At 38.1% G+C, this 18,132-nt stretch overlaps 1 protein-coding gene across 2 annotated transcripts in view; it reads left to right on the top strand.

Annotated features, from left to right (window-relative positions):
* The first annotated feature begins 1,056 nt into the window (after positions 1-1,056).
* Positions 1,057-18,132, top strand: part of LOC104589409 (Noc2p family) — a 63,735-nt gene continuing 46,659 nt past the window's right edge. The window contains exons 1-3 of one of the 2 annotated variants that reach the window (XM_088903628.1): positions 1,423-1,521; positions 2,182-2,224; positions 4,388-4,515. In XM_088903628.1, the coding sequence (XP_088759754.1) occupies positions 4,407-4,515 (109 nt within the window). In that variant the 5' untranslated portion in view covers positions 1,423-1,521; positions 2,182-2,224; positions 4,388-4,406. Of the gene's footprint in view, positions 1,522-2,181; positions 2,225-4,387; positions 4,516-18,132 lie in introns of both variants that reach the window. The other variant, XM_088903627.1, reaches the window with a different exon arrangement.

Here is an 18,132-nt window from a genome sequence, read left to right as displayed (position 1 = left end):
CCGGTTGACACAAAGGATTCAAGGCACAAACATAAACAAATTGGAATTGGATTGCTTAATACAAATAATGGGTGTCTTCTTAGGAGAGCAATTAATTAATTAGATTCTCAACAAATGATATTCTTTGGACTTATTTCAACATCCTTCTATCGCAATCAACTTTCTTTTTCTTGTGCTTTTAATTGTTCAAGGTCTGAATCTACTACTTAGAAATTGTTTGTACATCCCCATCCATAGAGCACTTCTATTATGTATTGCAAAGATCTCCCGAGAAGGGAGATATTATGGATGTACAATTGTAATGTCTTGTGGGTAGAGATGTTGGATCTAGCAAATCCAAGACACAGGATGGGATGGGAAAAATGTGGGATGCGGGATCCTAAAAATAAGAACATGGGGTCCAATCAATGCCCATGGTTTTCAAAACTGGACTAGATCGGATGGTCGGATCGGAAAACTGGGAACCTATCAGGTGATTGGTCCTATTTTTCGCCAAAACTGGATTTTGGCAAAAAAACGTTAATTTGATCAGCAAACCATTTGACCTGGGTAGTCGAACTGTTTGGACTGTTCAATGGATTGATCGTTTTTATTTATTTTATTTTATTTTTTGTCACAATGAATCGATCGTTTGGTTCAAATGATTGGACTGTTCAACCCAAGAATCGAACCTTGATCGGTTCGTTCCCCGAGTTGATTTTTAAAACCTTGATGTGACATCACTGAGAAAGTTGAGGACGTCTCTAGGAAAAATTATTGAACCTTGTCAAATAAAAAGCTACTTCATATCTATGGGCACTTTTTTGGCGTTTTTGAGTGACGGTAAGACCACACTCATTTTCTACTTGTTTTAGGGATTCTGTTTACCCTTTTTTTCGAGAAAGATATTTCCTTATCCGTGCAAGATGAATGCTCAAAAACTCTAGATCAAATTTTATCCAAAAATACTTATATTTACACCTTTTTTTTTAATCGATTTGACAAAAATACCCCTTAAATTTACAAAATTACGAAATTACGCCTTTACCCTGATATAAAATCAATCCGAGTTATTTTATGAGGGGGCGACTGTTCACCTTGATGTCTTCCAACCTCTCGAAGATATCAACCGAGCAACCTAGCAGCGACAACCCTCTCCACCTCCGTCCAACTAGGTTCCTCACTTTCTCATTTTTCTCTCTTATCTCTCTCCCGAAGTACGAAATACCCACAATTCGTGTTCTCCATTTGGCGGAGATACAGAGCACCGTTCACATTCGTTTCAAAGCTCTCAACCGAGCAACCCAACGGTGGCTCCTTTTTCCCCAACATCTTGTCACTCTCTCATTTCTCTCTCCCTCTCTTTCATTATCTCTCTCTCCATTAACACGAAGGCACTGTTAATCTTAAAACTCTCGACAACGAACAGAGCGGCGGCAAGCTTCTCCTCGAATTAACAAATTAGCTCCCGGACTCCTTTCTTGAACGTGGCTCATTCGGCACGGGTTGTCTGACTCCAGCTCATCGAATTCACTTCAACAGGTGCAGCTTCTTCTTCCATAGCAAATAAAAAATCGATGGCAAATTTTAACGGTCTCGCCACATATTGTCTTTAATGCCTACCCAAATTTCTTTATATTATTTTTTGAACTTTAATTTATTATTTTGATTTTTCTCGGTTTGTATATTGATATGTGGTGATGTGTAATGGTTTGGCCTTTAGTAGATTGATGCTGGATTGTTTCATGATGTGTATCTTGATAGCTCTCTCGTAATCTCTGTCTTTATAAAAAAACCATCGTACAAAGGTGGAATTTAATTAACATAGCGGATGGCAGCTTTTAGTTTTTAGTTGGGTATTCTCATGGTCTTCATCCTTTTCTTTCTTTCTTCCTTGTAATACACATTCAAGTAGCTAGGTGTTTCCTTTTTCTTTCATTTTTTTTTTCTTTTCCGGATGCCCCTTTTTTATCTTATTTTACTTCTTTTCCATTATAAATCAATTGTAATCAGTTTGTGTTAGAGTTGATTACTAGAACCGCTTGCCATGTTAAATAACAATCAAAATTACAATTTCTCAATGGCTAAAAACGTATACTAGTAATTAATTAATGATTCTCTTTTATTTTGTTTTCTTGTTATCAAACAATACTTAGGATCTTTTTGGTACTAATTAATGCTCTTCATTGTTGTCATAAACAGGGAATACTCATCATATTCAATTAATTCATTTCTATTTGCTTAGGTGAATCTTCTCATGTTATTTAACAATCCTCTTTCGTTAGTTAATGATTATGATCTCAGATTAGATTTTTAAGTAATTCTTCATTCATGTCAACTACTCAGATTAGATTTATTTTTTTAGACTAATGACTCACTTTCTTCTTAAATTATTAAATAATTATCATTTTGTTTCTTTTCTCTCCTTCGTCAATTATCAAAGCGTTTTTCTTAGGTTGTTGAATAACTTTTTGTTTGTTTAGGGATTACCTCTTTTGAGCTTTACTTGCATTTACTCATAGAACCCCTATGTGGACCCCACCTATCGAATCCCTCTCTCATTCAAGTCTTAGCTGGACCGGTTGGACCGTTACCTTAAGTTTAGAGTCTCTACTTGGACCAAAATGATTTTATGTATAAATAACCCGGGAGGCCCATCACTCCCAATTTACATTAATGATGGGTGGCGACTCCAAATCAGCCCCAAGTGAGTCGTTTTCCGACACTCACAATGGAGGAGTGTAGATTTAACTAGAGCTGCAAGTCGGGCCGGGTTGAGGCCAACCCTAGCCCAACCTTAAGTTCTAAAACCCCAACCCTAACTAGGGCTGCAAGTCGGGGCTGGTTAGGTCGGGTTGAGGCCAACCCTAAGATCTAAACCCCAACCCTAACCCTAACCCAACCCGACCAACCCAACCCTAACCCTAACCCTAACTAAATTCCTTCAACCCTAACCCTAACCCAACCCAACCCAAAGTCAATTTCGCTTCTTCCCATCCCTTAAAACTTCATAGAATTTCTCGATTTTAGATCTTAACTCAACTTTCACCACATCTATTAACCCTATGTTTCATTAGTATTTGTTTGTTAACGTTTTTTTTTTTTTTTTGTTCTTTTGATACAAAATTCAGAAAAAACAAGTGTTAGAAATGACTATACTTTATTATGAGTTATGACTTCTGATAAAACATAAAAGTTTCAAAAAACATAAAATAAACATTTTCAAAAAACATAAAATAATGTTATTAAGGTTTTAGTCTTTCTGATTAGGATTAAGTGAAGTGATTATCTTAAAAGAAATACATGATACTATGTGGTGGGGGCTCTAAACAAATCAATGTATGCTATATATTACATATAACATATATTTATATATAGGGGTGCAACTTGGGTGGGCCTAGCCCGGGCCTGAACCAGCCCAACCTGGAATTTTACACGGGCTGAGCTAGGGGTGATCATTTCAGCTTGGCTCAGCCCGCACAAGCCCGACTCGGAAATTTTGGTTTTGGGCCTAGGTTTTGTGTTCAGGCCTGGCCCGGGCCCGTGCCCACATAAGGGCCGTAAATTTTAGGGCCGGGCTTGGGCTTAATACTTCAAGCCCGGCCCGGCCCACATATATTTAAACTTACACATTTTGTGTATAATGTATACATATGTATACATGTTATTTTACATTATATTATATATTTTATATATAAATATTATAACATGATCTGTATAATTTATATTATATGTAATATTTTATATTATATAATGTCTAAAATAAGTTTATATGCATGTTATGTCATTTAATATATAGATATGTAATGTTTTATATATGAGTGACATTGGCCGGGAATCAGGCCTGGCCCGGCCTGGGCCCATATAGACCTGGGCTAGGGCTTATGTTTTAGGCCTGGAACCCCGGGCCGGGCCGGGCCTGGGCCTAAGCTATAGCCCTTATCATAAGTGCAAAGCCCAGCCCGGCCCATGATCACCCCTAGTTCGCTTGGATTTTTGGTCCTCGAGCTGGGCTCGGGCTCAAGAAGTTGGGATTTTTAATTTTCCGGGACGGGCTTGGGCCTAGCCCTTAAGTAGCCCGAGCCCGGCCCAATTTTATACATTTATACATATATATGTGTATATATGTAGATGTTACATTTAATGGGTTCATGGAATTCATTCATTCACTCATTCCTTTTCCTTTTTATTTCTTTTTTCCCCTATCCTTCCTCTTGGCTCTTGGTTGGATGTTGTTTAGACAGAAGTGTAAAGCACTGATAAATTGATATGGATAAGTTTTGTTTCTTTTTGAACTATTTAGGCTGCATATTTTGGATTTTGGCTTCACTATGTTTGTATTTTCTCAGTATTATATTCTGATTCCGGAAACTTTTTTTAACCTAGTTTCGTTGCATTGATTTCTTAGCTCTTTGTCTTGTTTCGAAATGGGGAAACTGGGGAAAAAGGCAAGAAAGTTTGCGAAGAAGAATCTTCAGTCTGTACTGAGAAGGAAGAGGAAATTAAAATCCATATTCAATAGGAAAAGTTCTTCAAGTAAGTATTCCAAGCATGTGTACTAGTTTTGTTTTTCTTGGTGATTTGATTAGTGATTACCTCTCTTTTTCATTTACTTGTTTTCTCAATCCTTGTTTTTTTTTTTTTTTTTTTTTTTTCAGTAACAAAGGATCAGAGAAGTTTATTACATACTTGCAAAACTCTACTTTCATCTTTACTGGTTTATAAGTTCCTCGTTTTTTTTTTTGAGAATAGGTAGGTAATTTTTATTGAAAATGGGCAGGGCCCACGAATAATACAACAAAATCCTGGGGCCAGAGGAGATAGCCTCTACCACTGGACAAAACTACAGACCCCATAGGCTTAGAGGATTTAACACCCGAGCAGTCCTATGGTGTTCAAACTCATTAAAAACAGAATCCCAAGAGACCACTTTCTCCACAACAAATCTTATTAGAACATCTGGATCTCTAAACTTGTTTGAGTAGAGCCTCTATTTTTTTTTTTTTTCAGTCAAAATTGTTCATAGGACAGCCACAAGAATTGCCTTTGCTACCCAACCCTGGCAGAACCCAAGAAGACATCAAACCATGCACCGAGGCAGGCATAATCCAGCAGATATTTGTAGATTTAAGGAAATGACTCCATGGAGCTGCAGCCACTCGGCAGTGGATATAAAGATGATCAAAATCCCTTGGCAGCAGGTGAGTTTCTATCAAACATTGTCCTAGAGTAGCCACTCACAGCAGGAAGCTCACTTTGGGGGGAGCAATGACTTCCAAATCTGCTTACAAGGGAGATGGATCTATGTAGAGCTTCTCTACTTCTCAGCAGTGGATTTTAACAGAGAATTCACCTTCCTTGTTCGACTTGCAACCCCACCTATCAACATTACCATCTCCTATTGCTTTATCTTTTGGGAGTTGCAGCAGATCACAAACGGAACCCTTCTTCCAGTTGAAGAAGTTCTTGCATAACTTGGGGACTCATACCAAATTACCTCCCACATTCAAAGCATAGTCAACCATGGAAATTCCTGTTTCTTTCTCCCTCTTTAGTGCCTATTTATGATAGAGCTCATAATTTGCCTTAAATTTAACCTCACTTTCTTTCTAACTTCCTTTCTTATGGTTTTACATTTTTCTAAGTTTCTCCATTTTAGTTTGTTTTTTCAATCATTTTTGTTGGTTCGACTGTCTTAATATGTTTATGTATCTCTGTTGGGTCTTTAGTCTTTTGTTATTGGGCCTAATCTTATTTAGTGTTTTTTATTTGTCTAGGTGTCCCATCACTAATCAGGGGCATTCTAGTCTTTTTGTGTAACATTATGTAATAAACTTATTAATAATAGAGTAGGGCCGGCTGAGAGATTATTGCCGCCATTCTCAACTCTCCTTCTTCTTCTTCTTCTTCTCATCTCCTTCGGCAGCTTCATTCCAGCAAACATGGTATCAGAGCTCTAATCTTTCACCTGGTTACAGCCACCGCTTCATCTTCTACTTGTATCCAACTCTCTTTCTTCCTCTTTTCTATCTTGGTTGCTGCAAAGAAACCCTAGGGTTGGTCGTAGAATACAGCAGGACCTACATCTAGGGTTTCCCTTGGTTGTAGGGCCCAAGGGGAGTTAGTCCTAGAAGCTGATGCCCTAATAGACTCAGTACAACAGATTGTAGCCATTCGGCTAAGAGAGATCTGTGTGGAACAGATCTAGGTGGGTGGACTGATCTCAGCAGTCCTAGAACTGGTCGTGGCAGAGATTACAGGCTGCGACAGCAGTGATTAGAGCACAACAGAAGTCTGGACTGATTACAGTCTGCGACAGCAGTAATTAGAGCATAGTGCAACAGTGTGGTGCTCGTGGTTTCAGCTCTGTTACGGGTTCTTAGGACAGAGTTTACAGTGCAGCAAGTTCCGTAAGTCTGAAACAGTTCTCTGTATATTGTGTTTACAGTTTTTGATCTTTGCAAGTAGGAGAAGATGTCTTCTATATTCGGGGAAGTGTCTTCTAGAGATGTTAGGACTAGTGGGAGGTCCCCTAATCTGGAGAATCCAAATCTGCATAGCCTGCAGATTACTAATGTGTTGTTGGATGAGTATAACTTCAGTGAATGGTCTGTTTCAGCCATGCTCTTCATCACATCCCCGGAACTCACTAGTTATTTGGACGGGCAGAAGAAGGAACCTGAAGTGGGTAGTATTGTTTATGTAGTTTGGCGTAAGGAGAATGCTACAGTTATGTCCTGGCTACTTGCTTCAATGACTCCAAGGGTAGCTAGGACTGTTCAACATTTCTCCACTGCTGCCAAGATATGGGAGAAGGTGTCTAAAACTTATGGGCAGAGAAAAAATAATGCCAGAATTTATAGATTGAATGAAGACATTGCTCCTTGAGGCAAGGGGATATGACTGTTGCAACATATTTTGCTACCTTAGAAGGACTATGGGAAGAGCTAGATCATCACCTCATTCTTGATTGGGAGAATGCCAGATACAAGGAAAGGCATGACAAACAAATTGAAGAGGGCAGAGCATTTAAATTTTTGGCTGGCCTAGATCCAATATATGAGAGCATAAGGTCCCAAATTTTGGGAAGGGATGAAATGCCAGACTTACATCATGTCTACTACCTCGTGAGGAATGAAGAGGTTAGAAGAAAAGAGATGCAAGTTGATACTCAAACTAAGCCAGCTGAACAATCTGTGGAACATTCGGCCCTTATTTCTACAAATCAAAAGGGGAATAAGTACTCGAACAAGAGACATCTGAAGTGCACCCACTGTGGAGGAGAAAGGCATGTGAAAGAGACTTGTTGGGTTCTCTATCCACATCTGAAACCAGCTGCTTTGAAGAAAGATGAGAAGAATCAGAAGGGTCAAGCTGCAAGTGGGAATCTGGTTGCCAGTCACAGTAGTGATGGCTCAAAACACTCATCCACAGTTACTTCCTCTTCCACGGGACAGATTGCTAATTCCTCCGGACACGGGTCCTTGGGTTTCATTGTCGATGAGGTAGAGGTACTTAGCCGGACACTAGCCCGTCTAAGGACCAATTCTCTTGCTTCCACCTCCCTTGCCAGATCAGGTACTGCCTCTGCTTTTAGTGCAACTAGTTCTATTGACCCTGCTTCTTGGATTATTGATTCCGGTGCAACTGACCACATGACACATATGTCTTATCTATTTTCATTCTATCATTTACTGTCTGGCCAAGATAAGATGAGGGTTGCTGATGGTTCCCTCTCTACCATCTCTGGGAAAGGGGTGGTTGACCTAAGCAAAGACCTCTCACTCAAATCTGTACTGCATGTTCCCAATCTTTCTTCAAATCTCTTATCTGTTTCAAAGCTTACCAAGAATTTGAATTGTAGCATAACTTTTTTTCCTACTCATTGTGTCTTTCAGGACAGGTTGACGAAGAGAACGATTGGGAGCGGTCATGAGTGTGGAGGCCTCTACTACCTTGATGCAGACATCAGTTCGGCCTTACAAACATCTGCTACTAGTAGTCAGTCCAATGTGGAGTCAATAGCTAGGTTACATCTGTGGCATGCTAGGCTAGGTTATTTACCTTTTTCATCATTAGAAGTGTTGTTTCTGGAATTATTCAAAGGAGTTCTTGGCTGCTGAATTTGAGATCAAAGACCTGGGTCAGCTGAGATACTTCCTTGGGATTGAAGTTGCTAGATCAAAAGAGGGCATCTACATATGTCAGCGGAAATATGTCCTTGATCTTCTACAAGAGACAGGCATGATGGGGTGTAGGCCAGCAGATACTCCAATAGAACAGAACCATGGATTACAGGAATCAGTAGGAGAGGACTACCTTGATAAGGAAAGATACCAAAAGCTGGTGGGGAAGTTGATCTATCTGTCCCTCACTCGAACTGACATTGCTTATGCTGTACATGTTGTCAGTCAGTTCATGCACACTTCTAAAATCCCTCACATGAAAGTTGTGGAAAGGATTCTCAGATATTTGAAGTCTTGCCCGGGGAAAGGGATTTTGTTCAGAAAACACAATAAGATTGAAGTTGAAGCATATACTGATGTAGATTGGGCTGGCTCTGTTGGGGACAGGAAGTCCACTGCCGGGTACTGCACCTTTGTTGGAGGAAATCTAGTTACATGGAGGAGTAAAAAACAAAATGTGGTTGCTAGATCAAGTGCCGAGGCTGAATATCGAGCTATGGCTCATGGTGTTGCTGAACTTCTGTGGCTTAAGATCCTTCTTGGTGAACTTGGAATAAAGATCGAGTGCCCTCTCAGGTTGTACTGTGACAACAAGGCTGCCATCAACATTGCAAATAACCCAGTGCAACATGATAGAACGAAACATATTGAGATAGACCGCCACTTTGTCAGAGAAAGAATAGTCTTAGGAGAACTATGCATTCCTTATACTCCCTCCACGATGCAGATCGCAGATGTTTTAACTAAAGGGCTAACTGTAGTAAAATTCTTGGACTTACTTGGCAAGCTAAACATGATTGACATCCATGCTTAGCTTGAGGGGGAGTGTTGGTTCGACTGTCTTAATATGCTTATTTATATCTGTTGGGTCTTTAGTCTTTTGTTATTGGGCCTAATCTTATTTAGTGTTTTTTATTTGTCTAGGTGTCCCATCACTAATCAGGGGCATTCTAGTCTTTTTGTGTAACATTATGTAATAAACTTATTAATAATAGAGTAAGGCCGGCTTAGAGATTATTGCCACCATTCTCAACTCTCCTTCTTCTTCTTCTTCTTCTTCTTCTTCTCTTCTCCTTCGGCAGCTTCATTCCAGCAAACAATTTTAACAACAGAAAAATGCAGGAACAATGGTAAGATTGCATTGATGGCCTTCCATGGAGAGGTTCGACTTGTCCTAGGCAGTATTCCAGCATCCCATCCATTGTCCAAGAGCCCATGAATCTTGCTATCACTTTTGTCCTGAATTTGTCCCTATATTGAGGCATTCAAGGTTTAAAATGTCTATGTCGATGGAAATGTCGCTTACCAAAATATAGGACATATGTCGGAAATGTAGGAAATGTTGAGGGGAAATATTGTAAAAATTAGAGACATTGTGGAAATATCATGAAATATGTGGAAATATGCAATGATATTTTGTAAAATGATAAAAGAAGCATTAATACATATTTCTAGACTATTATCTTATTCCCAACCATTATATAAAGCTAAGAAACTAAGATCACTAACAAATTAGTAAATGACGATTTACTGGTTTATTATGCATTTTGATGTTTTTACAAGGTTATCTGATATTTTCTTTTCTTATTTTTAATTCTGATTTATTATAAATTCTAATATATTTATTTCACACTAGTAAATAGAAATACATTTATTCTGATTTTTAAATATTAATGTTATAATACAATATGTTTCATTATAATATTAATAAATTGATTCTCCTTTTTGTAGTATTAAGATTATGATAAATTCTGATTTCTTATAAAACTTAATGAATTTATTATGATTTTTGATACTAAATTTATAATAAATTATGATTTAGTATAAAATTTAATAAATTTATTCTGATTTTTTATATTAAATGTAGAATATGATTTATTATAAAATTTAATAAACATTTTCTGATTTTAATAAGTATTTTAAAAAATACTAACTAGTTAATATTTTATTACTTGAAAAATATTTTATGTTTTATATTATAATGAAACTAATTTATTCTTTTGTTTTTATGTTTTGTTAATTATTTTTTATAAATATTTTATTTGAAATATTAAATAGAAATTATTAATGGAATAATTTATATTAATATATTGTATTATATTAATATAATATACTAATATATTATATTATAAATGTACATTAGTCGACATCCTCTCGACATTATTGACATCCTGTCGACATAATAGGAAAAATTGTCTTTTTTTTGGTTATTTGGACCGATTTGGTCGACATTTTCGAAATATAGGAAATGTCAACCGAAATAATGTAATTTTTATATTACCATCCATTTTCATGTCGGTGAGCCTTGACACCGACATATGTTAGGCGACATTAGTGACATTTGAAACCATGGAGGCATTCTCCACAACCACTTTCCTAAGAGAGCTGTGTTCATTTTCTGTCTGATCCTTAATTCCAACTCCCTTATTTTTTACCTTTGCATACCACTTCCCTACTTATCCAATGATCTCTTTTCTCTCCCCCCTGTTCCTACAAGAAGTCCCTATGATTTTGCATACACTTGCTAGGATCTTGGTAAGCTGGTTAGAGTTGATCTAATCAAAGTGATTCTGCCTCCTAGAGATATCCTCTAGAAAACAAGCTTTTTATAACATCTTTCCATCACTAAATTCCAAAACCTAAGATGTTTGCACACTTTGCCATTTCTCCATCCTCCATATTAATTCCAGCTATGCAGCTTTTTTCAAAGTTTTTCTTTGAATTTGACATTCTTTCAAAGAGCTGCACCAAAAGCTTAAAATTTTTTCTCCAATCCACTTCATTTCCTTCACAAAAAAGTTTGGTATCATTTGCGAACTGTAAGTGGGTAATTAGCACTCCATCTCTTTCTACTCTCCACCCTTGCACTACTCCCCTCAAGTTTGCCCTCGGTATAATTCTGCTAAGGACATCAACAATAAGTGAACAAAGAGGGAGAAAGGGGGTCTCCTTGTCTTATTCGATGCCTAGCCAAAAAGAAATCTACCATTGTGCCATTTACTAGCACTGAACAATGACAAGTTCTCAAGCATCCGAATATCCATTTGCATTGCACCATCTCTCTCCAAACCCACATTGAATCAAGACTTCAATTAAAAATGTCCAATTGACTAGATCATAGGCTTTTTACAAGTCATGTTTAGGAATAATGCCTTTTTTCCAGGTAGACCTTGATAACAGGTGGACTAGAATCTTGTGAAGGGATAGGGGAATTAGTTGGGAAACGAGTCCTTAATGGGATTCCTCGGGAGGCATAGTGACCTTGTGGAGAGATGAGGTCATCGAGGGATTTGAAGAACTTGTTGGTAAATTCATAGTGTCCATTAAGTTTTGATAAGTGGCTGATGACTTTGAATGGGTATTGATAGATATTTGTGGTCCTAATGGATATAGAGAGAGGAATGAGATGTGGAAAGAGTTGGGATACATCAGAAGACTTTGGGAGGGACCCTGGTGTGTAGGTATAGGTAGGGATTTCATTGTAATTAGGTTCACTAAGGAGACAAATAATTAGAATCAAAGAATCACTACATGTATGAGGAAGTTCAATGAGTTCATCAACAACCATGAGCTTAAAGAGTTGACTCTCTTGCATAATAGCTTCACTTGTTCCAACCTTTAGGCAATTCCAATTTGCTCAAAGCTTGACAGATTCTTATTCACTGCAAATTGGGAGGAACATTGGGGAGATCTAGTTTCTATAGCCTTTACCTAGGGTAACTTCTGATCATTGGCCAATTTCCATTAGTAAGGAGTTAGGTTGTAGAGGCCTAACCCTATTTAGATTTGAGAATATGTGGTTGTCATTTGGGATTTGTAGAGAAAGTAAAGGATTGGTAGAATGAAAGTAATCCCTGGTAAAATGAGAGGGGATGGAGTTCCATTGGAAGCTAAAAGAACAAAAAGCAAAAATAAAGGAATGGAACGCTTAGCAATTTGGGAGAATAGAAGAAAGGAAACAAGAGGTGATTAGCCAAATTGATGATTTGGATGCTAAGGAAGGAGAGGGGACTTTTGAGGAAGGGATAGGGAGGTAAGATGGGAGTTAAGGAAGAAACTGGAGGATATCCTGTTTGAAGAAGAAATTAGTTAGAGACAAGTCCAGACAAATGGGTGAGGGAAGGGGATAGAAATACAATGTTTTTTCATTCTTAGTAAAATGGGAGTAGAAAAAGAAAAATTTTATCTCTAACTTTATGGTTTATGAGGTAATACTCACTCAACAGAATGAGATAGTAGGGCCTTTATGGATAATTTCAAATTTATTTCTAGATCGTTACTTGATAGAATGAGATTAGAAGGGTTGGATTGGCCTAAATTACTTGAGGACCTTAAATTATGGCTTGAAAAGAATGTTGAGGTGGAGGAATTATGAATAGGTCCAATGCACTTGGTCCAGATGGATTTATAATGGCTTTTTATCGGGACTGATGAGACATACTCAAGCATGGTATTCAAAGGGTTTCTAATGAATTTTTTTGGGAAAGGGTGATAAATTCCAGTTAGAATTCAAGTTTCATTGCTTTGGTCCCAAAAAAGAGTGGTGCAAGTCACCTAAGAGAAGGACCATGTTTGGGAGTGCTTATGTTAAAAATAAGTGCTTATTCGAATAAACACTTATTTGCTTTTGGCACCCTACTTTTTCAAAACAAGCACTTATTTTATATTAGACATTTGGTGTTCTTTTTCTCCAATCACTTAAATAAGCAATTGTGACTCTTTTGTCCTTTATTTTCTTTCAAATTTTCAAAATATCCAATCCAAAGTGAATGAATAAAAGTACTTTGATAGAAGTGCTTTATAAAAGTACTTTTATAAAAGTGCTTTCCTAAAAGTACTTCCATAAAATGCTTTTATAAAAGTGCTTTTATGAAAGCATTTCCATAGAAGTGCCTTTATAAAAGCATTTCCATAAAAGTGCCTTTATAAAAGCGTTTTCGTAAAAGTTCTTTTATAAAAGTACTTCCGTAAAAGTACTTTTATAAAAGTGCTTTCATAAAAGTGTTTTCGTAAAAGTGCTTTCATAAAAGTGCTTTCGTAAAAGTGCTTTTATAAAAGTACTTACGTAAAAGTGCTCTTCTAAAAGTACTCATGTAAAAGTATTTTAACAAAAGTGCTTTCTTAAAAGTACTTTTATAAAAGTGCTTTCATGTAAAAGTACTTTATACAAAAGTGCTTTTGTAAAAGTGCTTTCATAAAAGACTTTCGTAAAAGTGCTTTCACAAAAATACTTTCGTAAAATTACTTTTCATAAAATTACTTTTTATAAAAGTGCCTTTGTAAATTTTTTTTGTAAAAGGGTATAATTGGTATTCTAAAAATTCACTAGGGACAATTATGGGAGAAAAAAATTGAATAAGTGCTTATTGCATGAACACTTAAAAAAAACTGGAAATGTGGGCATAAAAAATATGCTATTATTTTTAAAATAAGTACTTATTTCAGGCTTATTTCCCAAATACCAAAAAGTGCTTAATGGTGTGGTCCTCGCCCAAATAAGCACATATTTTTAAGCACTCCCAAACATGTCCTTAGACCTATAAGCCTGGTAAAAAACTAATAAAAAATTATTGCTAAGGTGCTCTCTTGGAGGATTAGAGTAGTGCTCCTTAACATTACTTCCCTTAATTAAGGTGCCTTTGTAAGGAATAAACAAATCATAGATTGGATTTTAATTGATAATGAAAGTGTGGAGGATTTGAGAATAGTTGGAAAGAAGGGTTTGGTTTGCAAGTTGGATCTATAAGAAGGCTTATGATATGGTTGATTGGTCTTTTTTGCTGGAAGTGTTGGAAAAATTTGGATTTGGTGAGAGATGGTTTAAGTGGGTTCAAGGATGCATTAGGACTTGCCACTACTCTATTTTGGTGAATGGAACTGTAGTGGGTTGTTTTCTAGCCACTAGTGGAAGTAGACAAGGGGACACACTCTCTCCTTTCCTTTTTAGTTGAATTGCTGAAGTTCTAGGTAAGCTAATTGAGGGGGTGGGGAGTTGGTAGGGATAGAGGGTTCAAAATCATTGACAGTTTGTGAAGGTGGTGATATCAGGTGGGTGAGGAATTTGAAGTTGGTGATCCAATAATACCCCTTCTAATCGTCAACCCATTCGGTCTAAGGCCATTGTGACCAAAATCGACCCATCGCTACTCATGCAGGCCCCACACCAGATCAAATCTCCATTAACTAACACCCTTGCCTCTTGAGCCCATTTGTCTCCCTTATTTTCGGGCCACATCTTTTGGCCTTCCTCTTTCCTAACCTCAACCCCCTCCACGTGTTTACCCCTGTTCTTTTCCACCTCCTCCCTTCCTCCCTTCCTCCCAATATTCCACCTCTACTCTTATCACCCCCACCTCATCATCTGTTTTCTGATCAATAACTGAAATTTATATTATTAATAGAAATCAAGATTACATACTCTAGGGAGAGATAAAATGACTTATCTCTCCCCAGAGAACCAAAAGGAAATTACAAAGTTGCCCAAAACAATTGACCCCTTCCCTCCCCATGCTTGCCAAGTTATCATCAAACGCATTTGCAGTTCTCTTCACCCAATGAACCTGAATTTCCACTCCCCTCATTAACCACTTAACCTCCCTCCTCTCATTAGCCTAGATCCAAAAACATTACCCTTAACTAATTTAACAGTAGCTGTAAGTCTCCTTCAATAATCAACTTTTGAATATCCAACTCCTTTTCCTTCCTTAATCCAACTTCTTTTCATCTCTTATTACACCTCCAACACCTGAGGGTCCTTGATTGCCTTCACTACTCCCATCAAAGTTTAACTTTATTAACCCTGGGGCTGGAGGTGACCACAAAGGATATACCAATGACTTAGCCGACATAGAGGATACCACTTCCTTCCAATTGTTAATCAACATACCTGTGGAGACATCAACAAACAGGTCCAAAGTTTTCAGCCATTGCATCACCCCAACTGTTATGACCTCAATCAGCTCTTCTTTCTTTCTTACTTTTCAAGAGAAGGTCCTTAGATTCCTTTCCTCCCACAAAGGCCAACAGATGGCAGCTCTCACACATCTTCACATGATTTTACCCCTTTTCTTTGGCCACCTCAAGAAAGAAGCAGCAAACAAGCCTTGTATACTTGGAGGAGGGAGCCACCTGTACTCAAATAAATCCATAAACCAAACCCAAATATCAAAACCAAAAGAGCAAGAAATTAGTAGGTGGTAGGGGCTTTTACCATTGGCCTTGCATAGGATGCACCAATTTGGAGACAAGCACCTATTAGGTCTTTTCCTTTGGAGTATATCACATGTATTGCGTATTTCCAAGGAGGCTTCCCAACAAAAAGCTCCAATCCTTGGAGGGATTGGTTTACCCCAAACTTCCTTCACTGGGAAATTTTGAAATCTACTGTTGGCGGGGTGCATCATAGACTTGAAGAAGGAGGCACAAGAAAAGACACCAGAGGGGGATAAGGTCCAAATCCTACTATCCCTTTTTGAAGGGTCCAATACCACCCCATTCAAGATCTGAACTAACTCCAAAGCGTTCCTAAGTTCTGAATCCCTAAGGCTTCTTCTAAGACCCAAATCCCAATCAAAACCAAAATTGGACTCAGAAGGGACCAAAAAGGAAATCACAGGTTCCCCTTTAAATTGGGAGAGAAAATAGAGGGAACTTTATCTTTTAATGATACGTCTCCCACCCAAAGGTTTTCCAGAACTTCACCTGGTTACCAGAACAAAGATCATACCTAATATGTTGCAAAAAGGGAGATTGACATGTATGGATCTCCAAGGCAAGGCTCTGGTAGTCCTTGCCACCAGTCCAGAGTCCCACCCATCATCTGCAAGCCCATGTATACTCAGTATTACTTTAGCCAACAACTTATCTTTGTCTTCTTCTAACCTCCATAACCACTTTCCCAACAATGCTTCATTTCTTTTCCAAATGGTACTTAGTCCCAAGCTTCCTTCCTCCCCACGCCTAGAAACTATCTCCCACTTCACCCTATGGTCTTTCTTGTCCTCCCTCGGCTCCCACAAGAAGTCTTTCATCAGTTTCTCTAAAATTTTACTTACTCCCTCTGGTATCCTAAATACAAATAGATAGTATACTGGCAAACTAACCAAAGTGGACTTTATCAAAGTGATTCTGCCACCCAAAGATAAGTAATTCTTCTTCTGGAAGCCAATCATTTTGTGAATCTGTCAACTACTGGGCTCTAAAAGCTGTTGTTCCCCGGATTATCCCCTAGAGGCATCCTCAAATACTTCAAGGGCCATTGGGAAACCTCACACCCCAAAATTTCAGCCCTTTCTGTCATAGCACTCTCCTCCATGTTGATCCCCACTACAAAACACTTGTCAAAATTCACCATCTGATTTGACATTTTCTCAAAAATTTGCTCTCCCATCTTCAAATTCCTAACCCACCCCACCTCCTCCTTGTCATAGAAAAGAATTGTGTCATCAACAAATTGTAGGTGTGTGATAGGTATTCCATCTCTTCCAACCCTCCATCCCCTTACTAGGTTCCTTGAATCTACCCTCTCTATTAGCCTCCCCAACACATCTGCAATCAAGGTAAATAGAAATGGAGAAAGAGGGTCACCTTGTCTAATTTCCCAGATAATCAGAAAGTGATCCATTACTATCCCATTCACCAAGATTGAGTAGTGGTAAGTCTCAATACAACCCAAAATCCATTTACACCATTTCTCTCCAAAGAAAAAACAATTCATCACTTGCAACAAGAAGGACCAATTAACGATATCATAAGCTTTCTCCAAATTCAACTTACATACAATCCCTTTTGTGCTTCTTCTTTTCACCTCCTCCACACATTCGTTTGCAATTAAAATTTGATTAACAATATGCCTCTTGCCCAAAAGGCCCCTTGATTCTGTGAAATTATGCTAGGGAGCACCTCTCTGATTCTTCAAGATAAGACCTTAGCCACAATCTATACAAACTATTCACTAGGCTGATAGGTCTGAAGTCTCTTCTCTCTTGGATGACATGCTCCACCCTTCTTTGGGACTAACTCAAAAAACATTGAGTTCAACCTTGGATTTAATACCCCTATCAAAAAAATTCTTCAAACACTTTAATGATATCCTATTTCAAAATCTCCCAGCAATCCTGATAAAAAGCCATAGTAAATCCATCCAGCCCTGGTGCTTTGGGTCAGTCCATTGCAAGTATTGCTCCCCTTATTTCCTCCTCAAACCTCCTTTCTAACCATACCTTGTTCTCCTCTGAAAGTTTAGGCCAATCTAGACCTTCCAACCAAAAATTCTGATCTAAAGGTTTTCTATAGATTAATTTAAAATGCTCCACAAAGGCCCTAGCAATCTCATCCTATTGAGTAAGAACCACCCTTCCCACCTCTAGTTTAGAAATAAGTTTCTTCCTCCTTCCATTAGCCATTGCATGAAGAAACTTAGCTTTCCTGTCTCCCTCTTTCACCCATTTGTTCCTAGACTTTTGCCTCCAACTTACATTTTCATGATAGAGAATATCCTCTAGTTGTTTCCTAAGCTCCCACCTCTCCAGTTTATCTCTCTCTCCTCAAGGTGCCTCCCATTTCTTTAGCATCCAACTCCTCAATTTTGCTAATCACTCCTTGTTTTCTTTCCTCAATTCTACCAAACTGAAGGGTAGGAATGGCAATGGGGCGGAGCACCCCCTCCCTGTCCTCGCTCCGTAGCCAAAGTCCCTTACCCTGTGCCCACCCCATCCTTGGTGGCGGGGTGGGGCACCTCCTTATCGGGGACGGGGAATCCCTGAATTTTCCCTGTCTCGAGTCAATGCCTAATATATGGGGTATTTTGGAAATTATATTATGGGAATTTAGGGGTTTTTAAACATTAAATTATTGGATCCTAAAGGTTTTTGGAATTTGGGGAAAATTTAAAGATATTTTAGAAAGTAATGTTAAACCTAGGCATATTTTAATAATTTAATATTGGGTCAGGGCGAGTTCAGGGAAT

This window comes from Nelumbo nucifera, chromosome 4, assembly GCF_055504915.1.
Source record: "Nelumbo nucifera cultivar China Antique chromosome 4, China Antique-T2T, whole genome shotgun sequence".
In the NCBI taxonomy this organism is placed as follows: domain Eukaryota; kingdom Viridiplantae; phylum Streptophyta; class Magnoliopsida; order Proteales; family Nelumbonaceae; genus Nelumbo; species Nelumbo nucifera.
Note: the sequence above shows the minus strand (reverse complement) of the source record. Positions and strands in the feature narration are given on the sequence as shown.